Here is an 18,914-nt window from a genome sequence, read left to right as displayed (position 1 = left end):
GTTTGAAGTCCTTGGAAGATCTGTCGTGCCTAGCACCTGCCGACCAGGCATGACAAAGCGTAGCACCTATCGGTCAGGCATGACTTGACATCTCCACCGAAGCTCTGTGCAAGACGAAGCCGCTCCACCTCCTGCCTCTGACTTCCAGCGCTGCTCCACAAACGATGCTCCCAAGAGAGAAACGACACCGCAGTGCCGCCATCGTCCGAACTGGAAAACCAGATCATAGGGTTTCCCTCGGAGCAGCACGAGTGGGTCGACAGTAGTTACAGAATGATGCCTTCATCAAGGTAACGGCGCAGAACGCCGCCATCGTCCGCCATCGGCTCGGTTTTCACCGACAACTATGTCTCCCCGACTCGTAGCCGGGACTAGATTACAGATCACGGGATCCGATCATCCAATCTCAGGTCGACCACCTCCGACGTAGGAGATGACCACCATCGCCATAATCCTCGTGATGCAATGCAGACCCGGAGTGCTTCAGCGAGCCGTCACCGAATCCGATGAGATGCAGCAGTTTGAGGACGTAACGGCAGCCCGGGACGCGCCCCGGCCGCCGCTGCCGCCATCTCATACTACTCCCGCCGGCTGCAGCCAAACCCCCCGTCGCGCCCCGGCCTCCGCTGCCCGCCATCCTCGTCGGGAGGGAGATCCAAATCAGGCCGCCGCCTCAGATCTTAGGACGCCAGAGGAGGTCCGCCGCCGCCGCGCCACGGGGCCTTTGCCCGGCGACGTTGTCGGTGGCGGCGCAGGGAGGGGGTGCACGGGGAGTCGAGGGGAGATCGGGATGTGGCCGCCTGGTGCGGCCCGGCGGATGCCGCACAGGGTCGGGAGGAGGAGTCGGGTCGGGAGGAGGAAAGAAACATATTATGTTACAGTAACATATTATGTTACCATCTCTTATTTATTACTTGCCACATAAGAAAAAATTGGAGTGCACTATGTTACTAGCTAAGTTACTCCCACTATGATTAGCCTAACTAGCTAAGTTACCATCATCACCTCTCTCAACATTAAATATGTGTCACATAAGCAAAATTATCTTGAAAAGTGTGATGTTACTAGTGATGTTATTCCCACTGTGGCCAGCCTAAACAACACACGGGCTCAGCTAAAAATAACGCGTACTAGTCCCGACGGCGGCGAGCTCGGCACAAGTCTACGAGACGCTTTCACAAAGAAAATCCGTCCGTGCTAGCCATAGCATCTGTTTCTTACCAGGTTGGAATCTTGCAGCAATAATAGCATGTTCTTGTTTACAAGTGTGTGAAAGAAAGTTGAAATGTAGGAGCACCATGTTTCACCAATTTCACATAAGGTGCTTAGATCAGTCATAGTTTACCTAATCTTATTTTGACCTGATATTACGGCCTGATTCAGATATGCTAGATTCACATGAGAAGACCTCAAATTGCCAGTATGAACAAGACCAACGGCCGAGGTAGGGGGGCTGTAGGCCCCAACATGGAACCAACTTGAGAGCTTAGATGGGAACATTTTTAGCTTTTGGCCACTGAACAAGACAATAATAAGTTGTTGTTTTTTTCTTCTGAAATCTGCATTCACAACAACTAACAATCACTTCTTTGTGAGAATTATTTTCAAGTCAATCTGGAGCTACACATAGGCAACAAAGAATAATCGCAGTTTATAAACTCAAAAGCCACATTCCGGAGGCCAATCTGCTAGTACGAAGTACTACATGCATTAAACAAGAGCAAGCATAAATTAGGGATAGGTTCCTCGGCTGCTCGCAGCCCACACGAGTTAGAGCATCTCTCCCCTCCCTCCCCCTCCCCCAAAATAGCCGCAGGGTGCCTTTTTATGGCCGATACAAAAAAATGCCCAGCCGCGTCCTAGATACTCGTTTTTCATCGGATTGGGCCGAAATTATATCCGGTGAACCCAAGTCGAACCAAGCGCACCGGGGGCGCCTTAGGGCACTGGCTGAAGGGAAAAGGCGCGTGGACCCATACTGTCGGTGACACCGGCCTATTTTCCCATCCTTTTCCGTTTTTCCCTCCCCATTTCCCTGCTGCTCCCGCCATGCCGCCGAAGAAGTACGCGGCCCCTCACATAGCCACCCCCCCCCCAACCGCCAAAGTCGGGGAAGGCGAGGGTATTGGAGATATGCCCTAGAGGCAATCATGTATGATGATATTTCCTATGTGTTTATGAATAAAGATAGTCCTTGGACATTATCAATAATGTGTATCAGCAAGTACGTGACTTGTTTGTGGGACTATGCATTGTATGATGACTGTCCTAAAAGGTCCCTAGTCGAAAGGGCTGTGTGGACGCGCAGCCAACTAGACTAGCATATAACATGGTCGATGGCTTGGTCTCACTAGCCATGGAGTATTGGATGCTAACCGGATAATATGGACTTGGAAGGATCTTGTTGGATTCGACGTAGTCGGATCCGAGTCGAGATAAGGTCCGAGTTGGACAGACCCAACTATGAGACGCAGCGATATGTCATCTGTGAGTCTTTAGTACAACATATGTTCTATGTCCTAAGACCTGAGCTGAAGCATGTACTCGGGATGGTGACAGACTTGCTTTGGGCCGACCAAATGCTACTCCGTGATTGGGTAGTTATAAAGGTAGGTTTCGGGTTTGTCCAGAACCATGCTGCGAGACGTGGTCGAGCAAGATGGGATTTGCCCCTCCGATTAGGAGAGATATACTCTGGGCCCCTCGTGTGATCCGACCAGGATAAGCATGGCCACGCGACAAGGATTATGAGATAATCCGGTTTGTGGTCGGCATCACTGGAACGAGAAAGAGGTCAGGCTAGCACAAGGATGACAGACTCGCCTTGAGCTCGACAACATATATCGTGTGGCAAAAGGAATGGAAGTGTGATGTACAGGTTCGCTAACCAGCTTTATAGTCTGCTTGGTGTTCGGCATGCCTTGCTAGAGGCCGCTACCAACTGTGCAGTTCGGAGGTGATCCGAACTGCGACCAAGCCGACTTGAACCTAAGGGGTCACGCGCTTAAGGGAAGGAATCTATGAGGTCGGATCCGAGGACACTGGTCGGATGTGATCCGAACTGTATTTGGATTGTGGCCGAGTAGACTTATGGGCTTTAGGGTCCGTGCGAGGCCCAAGTGTTGAGCCCGCGACGGACGCCTATATATATAGTGGAGGTGCGGCACACTCAGGGGTTGATCGCTTCGGCGCTGTCACTAGGGTTTGCATGTATTGCGAATAGACACCTCCACTCGCCGCCGGTTGTGTGATCAGACCTAGCAGTCCGCCGCACGACGTTCCTCCTGCACGCACGGATACCGTTAGAGGCGGTGCACTTGCCCCGCTCCGGCGAACCTGTACGTGGGAACCGACCACTGGTTGTACGAGGGAGATCGGACGAGGAGGAGACGATCCAAGCGGACGCGCTGCTCCAACTCTTCTTCCGTTGCACGGCACTGCGCGTCTAGTGGTACGAACTATGATCCATCTCCCGTAGCATGTTCTTGGTTGTTCTGCGCGTAGGAAATATTAATTTGCAATCGACGCACCCTACCGTAGATCCCAACAGAGGGCGCCGATGCCAAGGCCGTCGGGCTTGACGAACGCATAGTGGAAGGCCGACGTTGATCGCCGGACGGCGGTCGTCAACGATCGGCGAAACAGGCTCAACATGAAGAAGGCCAGGGATGCAGCGGCGGAGCATGAGGAGGCATTTCGTGCAGGCATGGCGAACGAGTGTCAGCTCCTTCCGCATCAACAGGCAGGACAGTACCCACAAGGCGCGTGGGGTAGCCACCAGAGCGTCGCATCACCGGCCAACTTCTCGCCACCAGTGTGGGAGTACGCGCCCTCGCCTGACTACGTCGACGGTGATGCGCTCGACGGCTTCAACCCCAACATCACCTTCCCGCATTGCTCTGCGCCGCCCCCCCCCCTCTGGCTTCATCAGCCCCGACCCACGCACACCCTCCCCCACGTTCTCCGTCGGCCTCAACTCCCAGTACGGCTACTGGCCGACGTACTCAGCTTGTGCCAACTCTGCGCCATGGACCCCTATCCTTCGCACTAAGCTTGGCGCCACAACTCGGCGGTACCGACATCGAGATGGACGAGATCATCACGAACGGCTCAGTCGCTGCCGCTTCATGCCCCGGGTTCCGCACGCAAGATGAAACGCTGGACACCGCCGTCGACATGGAGGACATCGAGCAAGACGATGTCGAGGAGGTGGTGGAAGAGGAAGAACTGGCGGAGCCAGCGGCCCAAGGGAGAAGGAAGAAGAGGTCGTCCAACGCCAGGCTGGGCAAGCCTCGCATCAAGTGGATGCCAAAGGAAGACGAGTGCCTTGCCGAAGCATGGAAGAGTGTCAGCATCGACCCGATCACCGACGCGGATCAGAATGCCGACACCTATTGGAGAAGGGTCAAGACGGCGTTCGACGAGCGCAAGATAGTCGACCCCGAGTCCGCCAGCATCCACATGGATCGCGACGAGAAGGGCATGGCCAACCATTGGGCGACCATCCAGTAGGCTTGCAATGAAGAAAATATGCCCTAGAGGCAATAATAAAGTTGTTATTTATATTTCCTTATATCATGATAAATGTTTATTATTCATGCTAGAATTGTATTATCTAGAAACTTAGTACATGTGTGAATACATAGACAAACAGAATATCACTAGTATGCCTCTACTTGACTAGCTCGTTGAATCAATGATGGTTATGTTTCCTAACCATAGACATGAGTTGTCATTTGATTAACGGGATCACATCATTAGAGAATGATGTGATTGACTTGACCCATCCGTTAGCTTAGCACGATGATCGTTTAGTTTGTTGCTATTGCTTTCTCCATAACTTATACATGTTCCTATGACTATGAGATCATGCAACTCCCAAATACCGGAGGAACACTTTGTGTGCTACCAAACGTCACAACGTAACTGGGTGATTATAAAGGTGCTCTACAGGTGTCTCCGATGGTGTTTGTTGAGTTGGCATCGATCGAGATTAGGATTTGTCACTCTGATTGTCGGAGAGGTATCTCTGGGCCCTCTCGGTAATGCACATCAATATGAGCCTTGCAAGCAATGTGACTAATGAGTTAGTTGCGGGATGATGCATTATGAAACGAGTAAAGAGACTTACCGGTAACGAGATTGAACTAGGTGTTGAGATACCGACGATCGAATCTCGGCAAAGTAACATACCGATGACAAAGGGAACAACATATATCGTTATGCGGTTTGACCGATAAAGATCTTCGTAGAATATGTGGGAGCCAATATGAACATTCAGGTTCCGCTATTGGTTATTGACCGGAGACGTGTCTCGGTCATGTCTACATAGTTCTCGAACCCGTAGGGTCCGCACGCTTAAACGTTCGGTGACGATCAGTATTATGAGTTTTATGTGTTTTGATGTACTGAAGGTAGTTCGGAGTCCTGGATGTGATCACAGACATGACAAGAAGTCTCGAAATGGTCAAGACATAAAGACTGATATATTGGATGACTATATCCGGACACCAGATGAGTTCCGAGGGTCACCGGATAATTATCGAAGTGCCGGGGGGTTATCGGAACCCCTGGGGGAACTAATGGGCCAACATGGGCCTTGTGAGAGAGAGAGAGGAGGGCCATAGGGCTGGCCGCCCCCCCTTGGGAGTCCGAATTAGACAAGGAAGGGGGGTCGGCGCCCCCTCTTCCCCTCCCTCTCTCCCTCTCCTTTCTTCTCCCTCCCTCCTCCTAATTGGACTAGGAAAGGGGGAGTCCTACTCCTACTAGGAGGAGGACTCCTCCCTTTCCTTGGCGCGCCCCAAGGTCGGCCGGCCTCCCTCTTGCTCCTTTATATACGGGGGCAGGGGCACCCTAGGACACACAAGTTGATCATTGATCCCTTAGCCGTGTGCGGTGCCCCCCTCCACCATAATCCACCTCGATCATATCATAGCGGTGCTTAGGCGAAGCCCTATTCCGGTAGCATCATCATCACCGTCATCACGCCGTCGTGCTGACGAAGCTCTCCCTCGACACTCAGCTGGATCGAGAGTTCGTGGGACGTCACCGAGCCGAACGTGTGCAGATCACGGAGGTGCCGTACTTTCGGTACCAGGATCGGTCGATCGTGAAGATGTACGACTACATCAACCGCGTTGTCATAACGCTTCCGCTTACGATCTACGAGGGTACGTGGACAACACTCTCCCCTCTCGTTACTATGCATCACCATGATCTTGTGTGTGCGTAGGATTTTTTTGAAATTACTATGTTCCCCAACATGCAACAAGTGGCATGGGATTTAGGAGGCGGTCATTGCTCGCCCGGAGAGTGGCGCCAACGTCGAGCGTCTGGTATGTCCATGGCTCACCGGCCTAGCTCTTCGTCGTGTACTTCGCCGACACTTGTTCTTCGTCTGTGCAGATGGTTCGAATGTTCGACATGTTTTGCCAGGACAACAACGACCTGGAGTTCAAGTTCCTTCATGTCTTAACCAGGATTGAGTCGTGCGAGAAATGGACAAAGTGTCGGCTCGCTCTCGCCAAGACCAAGGATGGTGTCTACAACCCGGACGTGCCTGCCTCAGCGGCGACATAAGGGCGTCTTGATGGCAACAAGAAAGCCAAGGCGGCGAGGGACTCAGCTCTCGCTGCCGAACGGCTGCGGTCGTTGATAGAACAGTGCATCGCCGACGCCAGGAGCCACGCCGCCAAGAGGGAGGAGAAGTCCGAGGCGAGGTGGTCGGCTTTGATGACGAAGCATGACATCAAGCTCGATCTTCTCAGGACCAACGTCGCTGCGAAGAAGAGAAAGACCGACCTGGCGCTCCTGATGGGAGCAGACATGGCGACAATGGATGAGCAGGTGAAGACGTGGTACTTGGCGGAGAACGACCTCATCTTGAACCAGATGCTGGGACCGGCAGCGACCACTGCCACGCCTACGCCTACGCCCACCACTGCAACTACGCCCACGCCAACGCCGAGCACTGCAACTGTGCCCACGCTTACGCCGAGCTCTCCCACCCCTACGGTAGAGGAACCTATCGTTTGAGTTCCATGTCTATGGTTCCTACCCTTTTGATCGCCGGACTTTGGCTATGTTCGATTGCCGACCTGTGGCATGATGATCGCCAACCTATGGCATGATGATCGCCGAACCTATGTCATTTTTTGGTAGCGGGAAATAGAACTTTAAATTTTTGTGCGTTTGGGGGCCGAAACTTGTGGACGCGGCTGGAAACGTAAGCCCCACAAAGCGAAAAAACGCCGGCGCAAACGCACAAAGGCCTTTACCGGGTACGCTGGAGGGCCAAACGACTGAAGATGCTCTTAATAGCAAGCCGGTGTCGTCAGGAGGAGGGGCACTCGCAGGCTGAGGAATAGTGAAAGCCGATGGTGCCGAGGTTCTGGGCCGGGTACCGCAGCGTATAGAGCAGCAAAACCCTTTTTCTCTTGGGCCGGGCATAGGCAAACTATAGGACAGCAAGACACAGGAAGAAAAACCAAGGCTTGTATGCTATGCGATGTGCGGTTCGCTCAAAAATGGTACTCCTTCCGTAAATTAATATAAAAATGTTTAGAATACTAAAATAATGATTTAAACGTTTTTATATTAGTTTACAGAGAGAGTACACCGCTACCAGACACAATGCTTTTGTACGGGAGGCTGCTAGTCTGCTGGGGCTTTCCTTTTCTTTTCGTCATGTGCACGTCTTGTATATATCTCCAAAATGAGAACGTCCTTCTTTAGTAAAAACTAGCATGTGGACTAAGTATATTTTCACATATATTTTCCGTACAATTAAACTACTGGTAATTACTTTTAAAAATTTGGTTATAAATCTTTCTGACAATTGCGTGCAACAACCCAGGAAGCAGTACGAAATAATGTGGGAACTCGACACAATTAAAAATCGGAAATGTTAACGTCCATACGTGTGGGCGTTTGCATCTCGCCCACACGCATGGATCCGCGTCCGTCCGTGAGCGCACGAATCTTAGTATGTTTCTAGTGCCACGTAGGACTGGCCTGGTGTGTGGGCGTTCAGCCGATCGCGCACACGGCCGTTTCACCACATAGGAGGGGCTGGTGTGTGGGCGTTCAGCAGTTCACCTACACGCCGCTTTACACGCACACACAATGGCTAGTGTATGTGCATTTGCCATCTCGCCCGCATGCCCGTTTCCTCTCCCACACCCAAGCTGCTAGTTGCCATGTGTTTTGCAGTGCACATGGCAACTGCCCTTAGTGTGCTTTATAAGCAGGTGACAACTTTCTTTTTTTACCCGAGTTTGTCATGTGTTTTGCAGGGTACACGGCAACTGCCTAGTGTGCACGTAAGCAGATGACAACTCTCTTTTACCGAGTTGCCATATGTTTCTGCATGGTACATGGCAACTGGCCTAACGTGCATGTACATGGCAACTGCCCTAACGTGCACGTAAGCAGATGACAACTCTTCCTTTTTACATGGCAACTGCCCTAGCATGCTTGTGAGCACATGGCAACTCTCTCAACTGCCTAGTGTTAGTATGTGGCAACTCCTAAAGTTATGAAATCATGGCAACTACATTAGATCAGACCATACATGACAACTGCAGTTGAACAACCATGACAACTGCAGTTGTCCGACATGGCAACTGTAGTTCAGCGACATGGCAACTGCAGTTAAACGAACATGGACGAGGGTCTGGACCATGGCAACTGCGGGCGCGTGGTGACCGTCACGCGTGGCGTGCGGGACCAGGAGGTACGAGGCCTGACATACGGACGTGTGGGCGTTATCAACTTTGCCCACGCACACGCGTGTGAGAGGGATCGGGAGGGGAAAAAAAGAGGCGTGTGGGCGCTAGTTGTTTTGTCCACGCGTAGGTGTGTGGGCTGTTCCTTTTATACACCACACAAAATGTGTGAGCGGACTCCCTAACGCCACACGTGTGGCACTTATCGGCGTCCTTAAAAATAGCAAGCATGGCAAATATTTTCCAGCAATTATTTCTAAATACCTCGGGAACCGATAAAAATGACAACTTGGCACAATTAAAACATAACAAGCATGATAAATCTTGGCACAATAAAATATGACAAGCATGATAAATCTTTCCGGCAATTGAGTGTAAACGACCCGGGAAGCAGTATGAAATAATGTGGCCACTCGGTACAATTCAAAATGTCAAGTGTGACAAATATTTTCCGGCAATTATATGTAAACAACTCGAGAAGCGGTAATAACTTGACAACTTGGCACGATTAAAAATGGCAGGCATAACAAATCTTTTCGGCAACAAACAACCCGGGAAGCTCTATGAAGAACGACAAAGCATAATAATTCTTTCATTCAATTGCGTACTTGGCATAATTAAAAATAACAAGAAATCATCCAGCCCAATATGTTTGTTGCACTCTACTCCTTCCGTCCCCTTCATTTGTCCCACAAAAAAAGTCCATTTCTCCTTCGGAACTACTGCACACGATGAATAGTTTGTACGTCCACTGAACGACGCGACGACCCAACAACTGGACACAATTTAAAAAACTTCATTTATCAAGAGGGGTAGGTGCGGTTTCGTTTCCATCCTAGTGTGTCCTCCTGTCCCAACAGGCATTTTCGGCACCAGTTGGCGATTACTACAGTACTACTGTATGATTTATGGAGGATTGGCCAGTTGGCGAGTTTTGATTAGAAATAAGGGGAGGAAGTTTACGTAATTGACCGGAAGTAGGTGTAGAATGATTGGACGTAAGTCTAACATTGCCCTTTGTCATGTGAGCCCATGTTCCCCACCCATGCCATCTTCAATGCATCCTCGTTGCTCCCAGGAAGCTCTCGAGCGCCTTCTTCGATGACCCAACGTCGTCTGTAGCTGCGCCTCTCATCAACTCGCCGATGCACTTCATCCGTCTCCGCATCTCCGCCGCCTTGGACGTCTGCCCCATCACCGTCTCGACCAGCTCCGCCACCCTGTCAATCTCAGGCGGCGCCGCGTCCTCCGTGCTCCCCCTCGCCACCTCCACGCACACGCCGCACTCCTTCTCCAACATCTCCACGTTGCAGAACTGGTCGGCGGCGAGCGGCCATCCGAGGAGCGGCACGCCGTGCACAAGGCTCTCCAGCACCGAGTTCCACCCGCAGTGCGAGAGGAACGCGCCCGTGGAGCGATGGGCGAGGATAGTCACCTGCGGAGCCCATCCACGGATGACGAGCCCTCTGTTCTCGTCGCGCGCTCTCTTCTCGAATCCTTCCGGCAGCCACTCGCTCGTCGCGACGGCGAGCCCCACAGGCGGCCGGATAGCCCAGATGAACGGCCGTCCGGCGTGCTCCAGCGCCATTGCCAGCACCGCCATCTGCGCCTGCCGGATGGAGTTCTGGGACCCGAACGACACGTAGAGCACCGAGGCCGGCGGCTGCGTGTCCAGCCAGCTTACCATGCCGTCGTGCACTTTGTCGGCGGAGGCGGCCGGTCTTGCGCCGGCGACGCGGATGAGAGGCCCGATGGGCCAAACCGGGACGCGCAGGCTGCTCCGTAGCATGCCCAGCCCCGTTGGCTCGAACTCCTCCACGGTGTTGATGAGCACCCCGTCCGTCGCGTGGCTGTGAGCTATCTGCCGGTGACAGAAAGCCGACGCCCGGTCCTCGCCGTCCGCACGGAGCATGACCTCGGATACCTGCGTCTTGTGGAAGATCTTGCCGGGGAACCCGGGCACGGGTACGTGCCCGGTGGGGGTGACCGAGAGCGGCACGTTCTCCCACAGTGAGCGCAGGATGGCCGTGCCGAACGCGCCACACGAGGCGAAGAAGGCGTGGGAGCACCCGTTCCTCCGCGCGACGCTGGCGGCCCACGCGACGAACAGGTCGGAGACGATGGAGACGACGGAGTCGTCCTTGGCCATGCTGGCCACGTAGCCGTCGAAGGCGGGCTGCAGAGCCTCGAAAGCTTCGAAGAGGGTGACCAAGGGGAACCCGACGGGGAGGGCGTCGGCGGACTCGGCGTGGGTCGGCAGGCCGTGGTCGGCTGGGTTGAAGGGGAGCGAGTGGAACGCAAGCCATGGCGGCGCCGTGGCGGAGAGGGCAGCGACGTTTCGAGGGGTGGAGACCAGAGTTACGGCGGCGGACGGGATGGCGCGGTGGAGGAGTTCGGCGAGGGACATGAACGCCCCGAGATGGCCTTGGGCCGGGAACGGGAAGAGCAAGACGTGTTTGGTGCTGGCCATTGCTAAGGAAGAAGGAACGGTAAGTGTGAAGTTTGACATGTACGGTACCCAAATATAAGGACCTTTTTGACACCTTACCCGTGGACTTTTAAAATTGTCGAGGTGTGAAAGGAAGTAAATTAATCAAGGGACCACCAAATAGACTCTGATCCCGCAGCTACCTCACAGCACATCAAAGGAATAAAATGATTCCGCTGCCGTCCGTGTTTTATTTAGTGTATGTATGCTTTTTCTTAATAAGAAAAAAGAGGCATAGCTGAATTTATATATAAAGCCAACGGGTATCAAGGTGGCAATCTCCATCTCTATCTCTATATATTTGTATCCTTACCTAATCTTTCCCTATATATCTTTCCCTAATAATAAAGTACGGACTGACTCCGTGGATTCACCGTCACAATACGTTTTTCCCCGTAATTTTACGCTTTCATTTTGAATTTAAAACATATACGCGAGGTGGTACTAATTAGGAGAACCACGTCATGTGCAATCTGACTATGCATGCGGTGGCAGGCTGCCAGCCCAAAACAAATTGCCACCGGGCCGAATCGACCTCCCGAAACACGCAAACATGGAATCTGACAAACTCGTGTTATTTGGATTGCACGCACAAGGAAACTATACATCTTCTTCCATGACATATAAATTCCAGCAGAGAACCAACGTCCTGGTTGCCTCGGCCCTCTCCGGACCGCCGGCCTTCGCTGCCGCCGCTGGCCACTACGACCTCCAGAAGGACCTCTTCATAACGCAGAGCCTCGGCGAGCCTTAGGGTGACGGCTCATCGATGTACAGGGTGACGGTGACGAACCAGTGCGCCGGCGACGAACGCACGGGCAGGCCCTGCGTCATCTCCAGGATCCGCCTGCAGTGCGGCAACTTCCGCTCCGTCATCCCCGTCGACCCCAAGGTGCTCCGCGTCGTAGTCCCCGGCGTCTGCCTCCTCAACGCTGGCCACTACATCCCGCAGGACCGCAACGTCTCCTTCGTCTACACCAGCTACCTACGAGAAAACCTCTATGTCCTCTCCGCCGTGTGCAGCCTCGGATGTTGATTTCGCTTTTGTTTTACTCAACTGGCGCGTGTATGTCATCTTTAGAGTTTAGACACCGATATGAAATTTTGGTAGGATCGATCAGAGGATGTTTAGATGTGCCCGAAGAGATGTCGTTCATGTGGACTTAGCACAGGCGTTGTATTTACTTTAGTTGTTTCACTCTTTTTAATACGTATAAAGCATTGTATGTATTTGAAAAAAAAGCTTTAGTAGTTTTGTCACTGTGTTTAAACTGCATGGTTTTTGCGTGCTATTTTGAGCAAGAAATTGATATTGTGAGATTTTCTTAATCTTGATCGATGCGTTTCCTTTTACGCTTAGATATACTTCTTGGTGGGAAAAAAATAGCAATGGCCAGAGTGGAATGGAACAGAGGGACGGCGGCGGCACTTAGTGGCCGGCCATGGGAGGCGGCACTGGCGGGAAGTGCGGGCGCGCGACGCTTCTCTCCTGGAGGCAGCGCTAGAGAGGAACGAGGGAGGGGCGGATCGAGGATGCAGGGGAGGGGGGACGAGAGAGGAGATGGGACCAGGCTAGGGTTAGGAAGAGTTAGATGGGCCGCTGGGCCGATCGCAGAGCTTCTTCTTTTATTCTGCATGATTTCGAAAATAGGTTTTAAAAATTATGTCATTTTTTTTCTTGAGTACGCACGATAAAATCCATGCCATGGTTATTGGGTAAGGGCCGTGTGATATTTTCTTCTTCCGTTGCAACGCGCGGGCTCTTTTGCTAGTATATTAATAAAGCGGCTAATGCTTCTGGTCGTACGTCGTTAATAATTTGGCATAAAAGCCCTTCCATTTTCGAGAATTCAACCTGCGGTCCTTATTTAAGTGGATATGAGAAAACGTTTCGTTTTTACAAAAAGAACCCTATGTTTGTGAGAAATCAACCCGCGGTCTTTCTTCTATCTTATCCAGACGTTCCTTTCCAGCGCGGCGGGGCGGCGCCCTTCACCGCGGCGACAGCTCCAGGTGGGCTCGCGGGAGACGGCGCTGGGCTTGGGAGATGCGGCTGCGAGGGCTCCGCATCAGGCAGCGACAGCGAGGCGGGGATGCGGCGCTGCGCTTCCGGGATGCAGCGGCGAGGCGTCGAGGCAGCGCTGCGCTTCCGGGATGCAGCGGCGAGGCGTCGAGGCAGCGCTGCGCTCGGGCGCCACATCAGGCGGCAGCAGCGAGGCGGGAGGCGCACACGGAGATGAAGGAGGGGAAAATGGAGAGTCGGCCGGGGCGAGGAGTTCGCCGACGTCGAAGCCACGGACCCCGGCGCTGCAAGCTTGCAGGGGGCGGTGGCCATGGCCGGGAGGCGGCGCTGAGTTCGGGCGCCGCATGCCTCCTCTGTCGCTCCTTGTTTCTTTATTCCCCAACTCCTCTCTTGCACGTCGTCATCTTGCCGCCCACGCAGCAAAGAGATCGAGGAAGAGGCGAGAGTCGGGTCAATCGATATGTCGCACGAGGGTGCGGCACTCCCTGTTCCATCTAGATCAACAAACGCAGAGGGAGGTGGAAGAAGAGCCACGACCTGCGAGCAGGAGGCTGCCTCCTAGCACGCATCTGACTGCGGCTATTTTATCCATGAGCGGGAGGTTAAGGTATTCACCTCTAAAATCACACTTCTGTTTTCCCCGTTTCCATCTGATGTATGGATGACCAATGTACCACTCTCACTTGGATTTGCCCATGAAAGCGATATAAATACTGCACCAAACTGTGTGATTTGTTGAACCAAGTGTTGAGTCTGATATCGCATCTTTATGCTTTCAGAGAAGCACATCTCTGAAATTCACAGTTTTGAACCCAAAGAGACGCATCTAGACAATGGTTGCATCAGTGGTTCCAGTGTCATATACGCCAACATGGTAAGCATGTCTTCGTGTCTGATTCTAAGTTAGTTGTACTCCATAAGCTATCCTACAAACTTTGTCCATTTCTTTGTCAGAAACATGGCCAAATATTGGTCGACTGAGCTGGTTGGCCTGGAGTTTCAGTTGTCTGATGTTTGTAATTTGTACCCTCTAATTACTTGTACTGGCTACTGACTGAGCTTCTTTAGGTGGCCAATCTTATTGAGAAGAATGACACAACAGCAGGCAGTGGATCAGAGCCCAAACTCTCACTTGTTAGGATAAAGGTAAAGAAATCAGGTCACTTCTGATAGTTGTGTCCAATTTTCATTCCAGAATTGTCAAATGAAAGACTTCATCTTATTCTACAGGTGGACTACTCTGTGTTCTTAACAATACACCCCCAACGGTTTGGTCAAAAGTATGTTGAGAAGGTACCTCAAGAACTATGTGGGAACTTTCTGATATCATCCCCTTTGTTACTTGTTAGTACTACTTGGATAGTTTATTTGTTTACAACCTTTTCGTTGTAGGTTGCCAATCCACAAGTCATTGTTGTTTTCTGAAGATCAGCAAAATGGCGCCAAAATATGCACGGTTAGCAAAACAAGAACTTCAATTACTTTGTAATGATAAGGAAAAGTAACATATTCAGAGTAAAATTCTTTATAGTACAAAAGCAGAGCTGGGCACTTTATCTGAAAAATGCATCTTGCTATCCTGCAGACAATGCTTGAGGTTCCGGAGAACTCTACCCAAATGAGCTTAATCAACACACTGTCGAAGCTCTGGTTCCGGAAAGTAACTTGGTACTTCCTCCATTACAAATTAAGTGAATTGAAGTTTTACCTTTGTTCCAAGTCAACTTTTTCTATATTTTATTAAGTCTATAGAAAAATATAATAATAACTATAGTATAAAAATATATTGCCATATTGATATTTTCTTACAGAATATGCAGGTTCTTCCACTGGACAACCTGGACACTGCCATTCATGTTTTCGTCAACAAGGCAGACAATATGGCATTTCACTCTTGCCTGCAGAAGAACACCGAAGAGGCAATAGTAGGTAAAACTACCAATATATTAGACTCCACTCTACCGATTGAGAACTGAAAAGAAATTTCTCCACTTGAATTCGCAGAACGAGTTGACCATCACCAAGGTAGATACTGCCGTCGAAGATGAAGATGCAATGATGTCATTGTGACAGGTGAAGAAAAAGTATGTCTTATGTTTACTTGATTCCGTAGATTAATATCTCTTTTGGTTGGCAAGAATGACCTGGACACTGCCCTTCATGTTTTCGTCAACAAGGCAGACAATATGGCATTTCACTCTTGCCTGAAGAAGAACACCGAAGAGGCAATAGTAGGCAAAACTACCAATATATTAGACTCCACTCTACCGATTGAGAACTGAAAAGAAATTTCTCCACCTGAATTCGAAGAACAAGTTGACCATCACCAAGGTAGATACTGCTGTCGAAGATGAAGATGCAATGGTGTCATTGTGACAGGTGAAGCAAAAGTATGTCTTATGTTTACTTGATTCCGTAGATTAATATCTCTTTTGGTTGGCAAGAATGGATCAGACCTATTTTTGTTTGAAGTTAAGATTTTTCTTCCTGAGGTAGCGAAAATCTTTTGTCGGACTACCTCCCCCCCCCCCCCCCCCCCCCCCCCCCCCTGCGTTGCAAACAAATTGATATCGAATAGTGGGATTGAATTACTGTAAATATTCATAACTCTAGAACGGAAAATTGTACACAGTATCGCCTTCAATAATACATAATAATGATTGTTGATGCCACCAACCCCAACTGTATTGTGATAATGATATTGAACTGTTTTAATTTGGTTGTGTACTCAAATCTGAAAGCATTCTATTTTATTTAGGTCCTGTACATATGTACCTGTAGCATAGCTATTTGAGATATGCCACTACAGTATTATTAGTCCTTTCATGTCTCTGAAATGGGGCTTTACATTCTGTGTGTTCTTATTGTACATCAACAATAAGAGCAGAGGAAGGCAACTGATGCATCTGAGTTCTCTTCTTATTTCAAAGAAAGGCATCAACTTGATGCATCTGATTTCTTGGAACTAAAGCATAATACAATGAAAGGCGACAATACGATACAGTCGATACTTGCTTGACCCATGTGAAGTTGAAAGTGTTTCCTTAAATCCCATGTTTGTTGATCTAATAATATTCACACGTAATTTGTTTCTGAACAGAAAGATTGACTAGGTGAGTATTATGTATTGAGGTAGGGAAAATTGTGGTCGTGCAGCCCTATAGGTACACTGTAGGATGCGAAACTTATTGATGTATTTTTGTGCTAATTTTTTGCATCAATGATTGATTTTTCTATCAATTGTAAAGAAATCCTCACCTTGAAGAATGAAGCCAATGGTGAACAAGGATGTTCTTTCTACCAAAGAACCAGGCCATGCCGAGGTAGTGGTGTGGTTCGGATGATGGTGGTGAGGCTAAAATATGGGAGATGACTTGGAGTTATTTTAAGCATGAGTTTTGTACTGGTGTGGTTCCTTAAGTCACCCCTTTCAGGTCAAACCCCTCTATGTTATCGATCACCTTTTTCATTTTGTGTTCAGTGATGTGGAATTTAGTACACTATTTTTTGCCACTAATGACCAATCTATAAAATAAAGCAAACTACAGTGTCAGCTACAAGGTACTATATGCAGTCTGGTTTATCGATCATTCGACTACTTCACAAGGGAAAAGTGCTAACTGCCAACTGACAAGATCAATAGTAGAATAAAGGGATGGAAGGAAAAATAAGTGTCTCCAATTTCCTTGGTGGTGTGTGCAAACTTTGAAGGCTGTATTGTGATGAATAATGGAGCGTGTTCCACTTACCCTTGTTCGACTCATTCCAATCTTGGTGGGCAAGTACTTGCGATGACGGCTATCCGCACAGACAAGCCAAGGCATCCCTCACCATGCTTGTTTCATGGACAATTTGGAATGAGCGAAACGCACGAGTTTTCAGGCATAAGTGTGCCCCTCCGACAGTGCTGTTTTCCTCCATCGCCATCGAGGCTAACCTTTGGATCATCGCCGGTGCTAAAAAACTAGGGTCTTTATTATATTGCACGAGTAATCCGCATGCCATGTACTCGGGTTGTTTGTAACTAACTCTATTCTTTCTTATTTAATTGATAAGGCAAAGCTTTTGCCTCCGTTTAAAAAAAAATGGAGCGTGGGCAGTGAGCTGACAAGATGGACAATTGGCCGGAGTTACCGAGGTGGTAACTGAACCATGCGTCATGGGGCAATTTATTTTACTCCCTAATCATCTCATTTTCTAACTGAACCTGAGATGCAAACTGAACATAAGCCGTAATAGTCGAGCCAGCAGGCCTCATCAACTCAGACGTCTGGCCGCTGCCCATCATGGCCCCACGTGCTCATGGCAGCGCCGCTTGACGTCGCGGACATACTCATGTGGACGGCCCATTTGATCCATCCTCTTTGGACTACATATATGCTGTATAGAGGTGTTATGTTTGGTGTTTTTTTAGGGTCTTTAAATTTATCATGTCAACGGTCAAATTGTTCTTCCCCGCAAAAAAGGTCAAATTGTTCAAATGTGGCCGCAAGTTCTGGGTAGCTAGCGAACACTTCTCGGTTTTTGTGCCTGATATTCATATAGGTGCTAAGTTGTCTGACGGTCAATGAATTACCTCTTGTGTTTCCTGGGTTTAAAATCTAGAAATCGACGGCAAGTTATTTTTTTATGACATTTACTCGCCAATAAATCGTAAGAGTAATAGAGTACTGAAACCTACCAGTTAACAGTGTTTTTCTTGTTTTCTACTAAAACTTGAGATATTATCACAATTAATTTGCCTAAGAGGGCCAAGATAGGCATTTCCACTAATTGTCCGTATTTGGATCTTAGGTTAGCCAACTCTGAAGAAATTACTCTGAACACAAAATAAATCTGCAACATTATACATCGAAGGGTACAGTAGGTTCCCACTATTTGTGCAGCAATCATGTGATAATTTTTTCAGTTTATCTTTGATACAATTCTGTATACAACCTCTGTATTTGTTGCCTTATAAGTGACTGAATTCTATGTGGATTTCTTGATCCGCTTTCAACAATGGCAGTTGGTAGCAACATCTAGCAGAAACAACCAATTATTAATCACAAACTAAGGTAATGACGGGGAAATGCAACAAGGAGCATGTAATGTACTCATCAGCAATGGAAGCTGCGCCTGCACACATACTTGCTTGCCCATTTACTGCTATCTACTGCTCAAGAGGACGACAATGTTCACACCGAATTTGTTCGAAGAAATGACCCAGTGGGTGGGAGTGGCTTAAATAGTTGTTGTGGCTTGGTAATTTACTTTGTGTTTTCTCCCCTCTTGCCTGTGATGACATTGTACTGGAGCATCACTGAAAGGCTTGCTGACCTGGTGGAAGAAACATATGTGTGCTCTCACCTTATTTATTTTGTCACTGTAAAATTCATGCTTGAACATAAAATTGTCCTCTATTTGGTTCATATTTCAGTAGTTAGATATTTTTTTGTGGGGGAGTAGTTTTTTTGCGGGATTGTGGGGGAGTAGTTATATATATATATATATTTGCGAAAAGAGTAGTTAGATATATTTAAGCAGGAAATGCACGTTCCTGCTACTGTACTATGCTTTAACACATAAGAAAATATGTCCCTCATCCATCACGCACCTACGGAATGGGTCAAAAAATTAAAATATGTATTACGTAGAGGGAGGTGGCGTCTGATGAATTGAGCATTGTACCGTGTGC

The 18,914-nt window shown here is 49.3% G+C and overlaps 1 protein-coding gene and 1 long non-coding RNA gene across 16 annotated transcripts; one reads left to right on the top strand and one right to left on the bottom strand.

The window, feature by feature from the left end:
• Positions 1 to 9,228: 9,228 nt before the first annotated feature.
• On the bottom strand, positions 9,229 to 11,371 carry LOC125525635 (UDP-glycosyltransferase 92A1-like). Its single transcript, XM_048690639.1, has one exon. The coding sequence runs from the start codon at positions 11,233 to 11,235 to the stop codon at positions 9,781 to 9,783; it is 1,455 nt and encodes a 484-aa protein (XP_048546596.1). The 5' UTR covers positions 11,236 to 11,371; the 3' UTR covers positions 9,229 to 9,780.
• Positions 11,372 to 13,123: 1,752 nt separating this feature from the next.
• LOC125521991 lies at positions 13,124 to 16,750 on the top strand. Of its 15 annotated transcripts, none has more exons than XR_007289594.1 (10): positions 13,124 to 13,844; positions 14,017 to 14,111; positions 14,306 to 14,383; positions 14,468 to 14,530; positions 14,630 to 14,693; positions 14,823 to 14,905; positions 15,049 to 15,166; positions 15,242 to 15,321; positions 15,415 to 15,616; positions 16,486 to 16,750. It is a non-coding gene; the product is annotated as an uncharacterized LOC125521991 (long non-coding RNA). The 15 variants fall into 15 exon arrangements; XR_007289593.1 differs by having other exon boundaries at positions 15,415 to 15,627; positions 16,503 to 16,750; XR_007289589.1 differs by having other exon boundaries at positions 15,049 to 15,162; positions 15,242 to 15,616.
• The last annotated feature ends 2,164 nt before the right edge of the window (positions 16,751 to 18,914 follow it).

The sequence above is a fragment of the Triticum urartu genome, chromosome 7, assembly GCF_003073215.2.
Source record: "Triticum urartu cultivar G1812 chromosome 7, Tu2.1, whole genome shotgun sequence".
NCBI classification, from domain to species: domain Eukaryota; kingdom Viridiplantae; phylum Streptophyta; class Magnoliopsida; order Poales; family Poaceae; genus Triticum; species Triticum urartu.
Note: the sequence above shows the minus strand (reverse complement) of the source record. Positions and strands in the feature narration are given on the sequence as shown.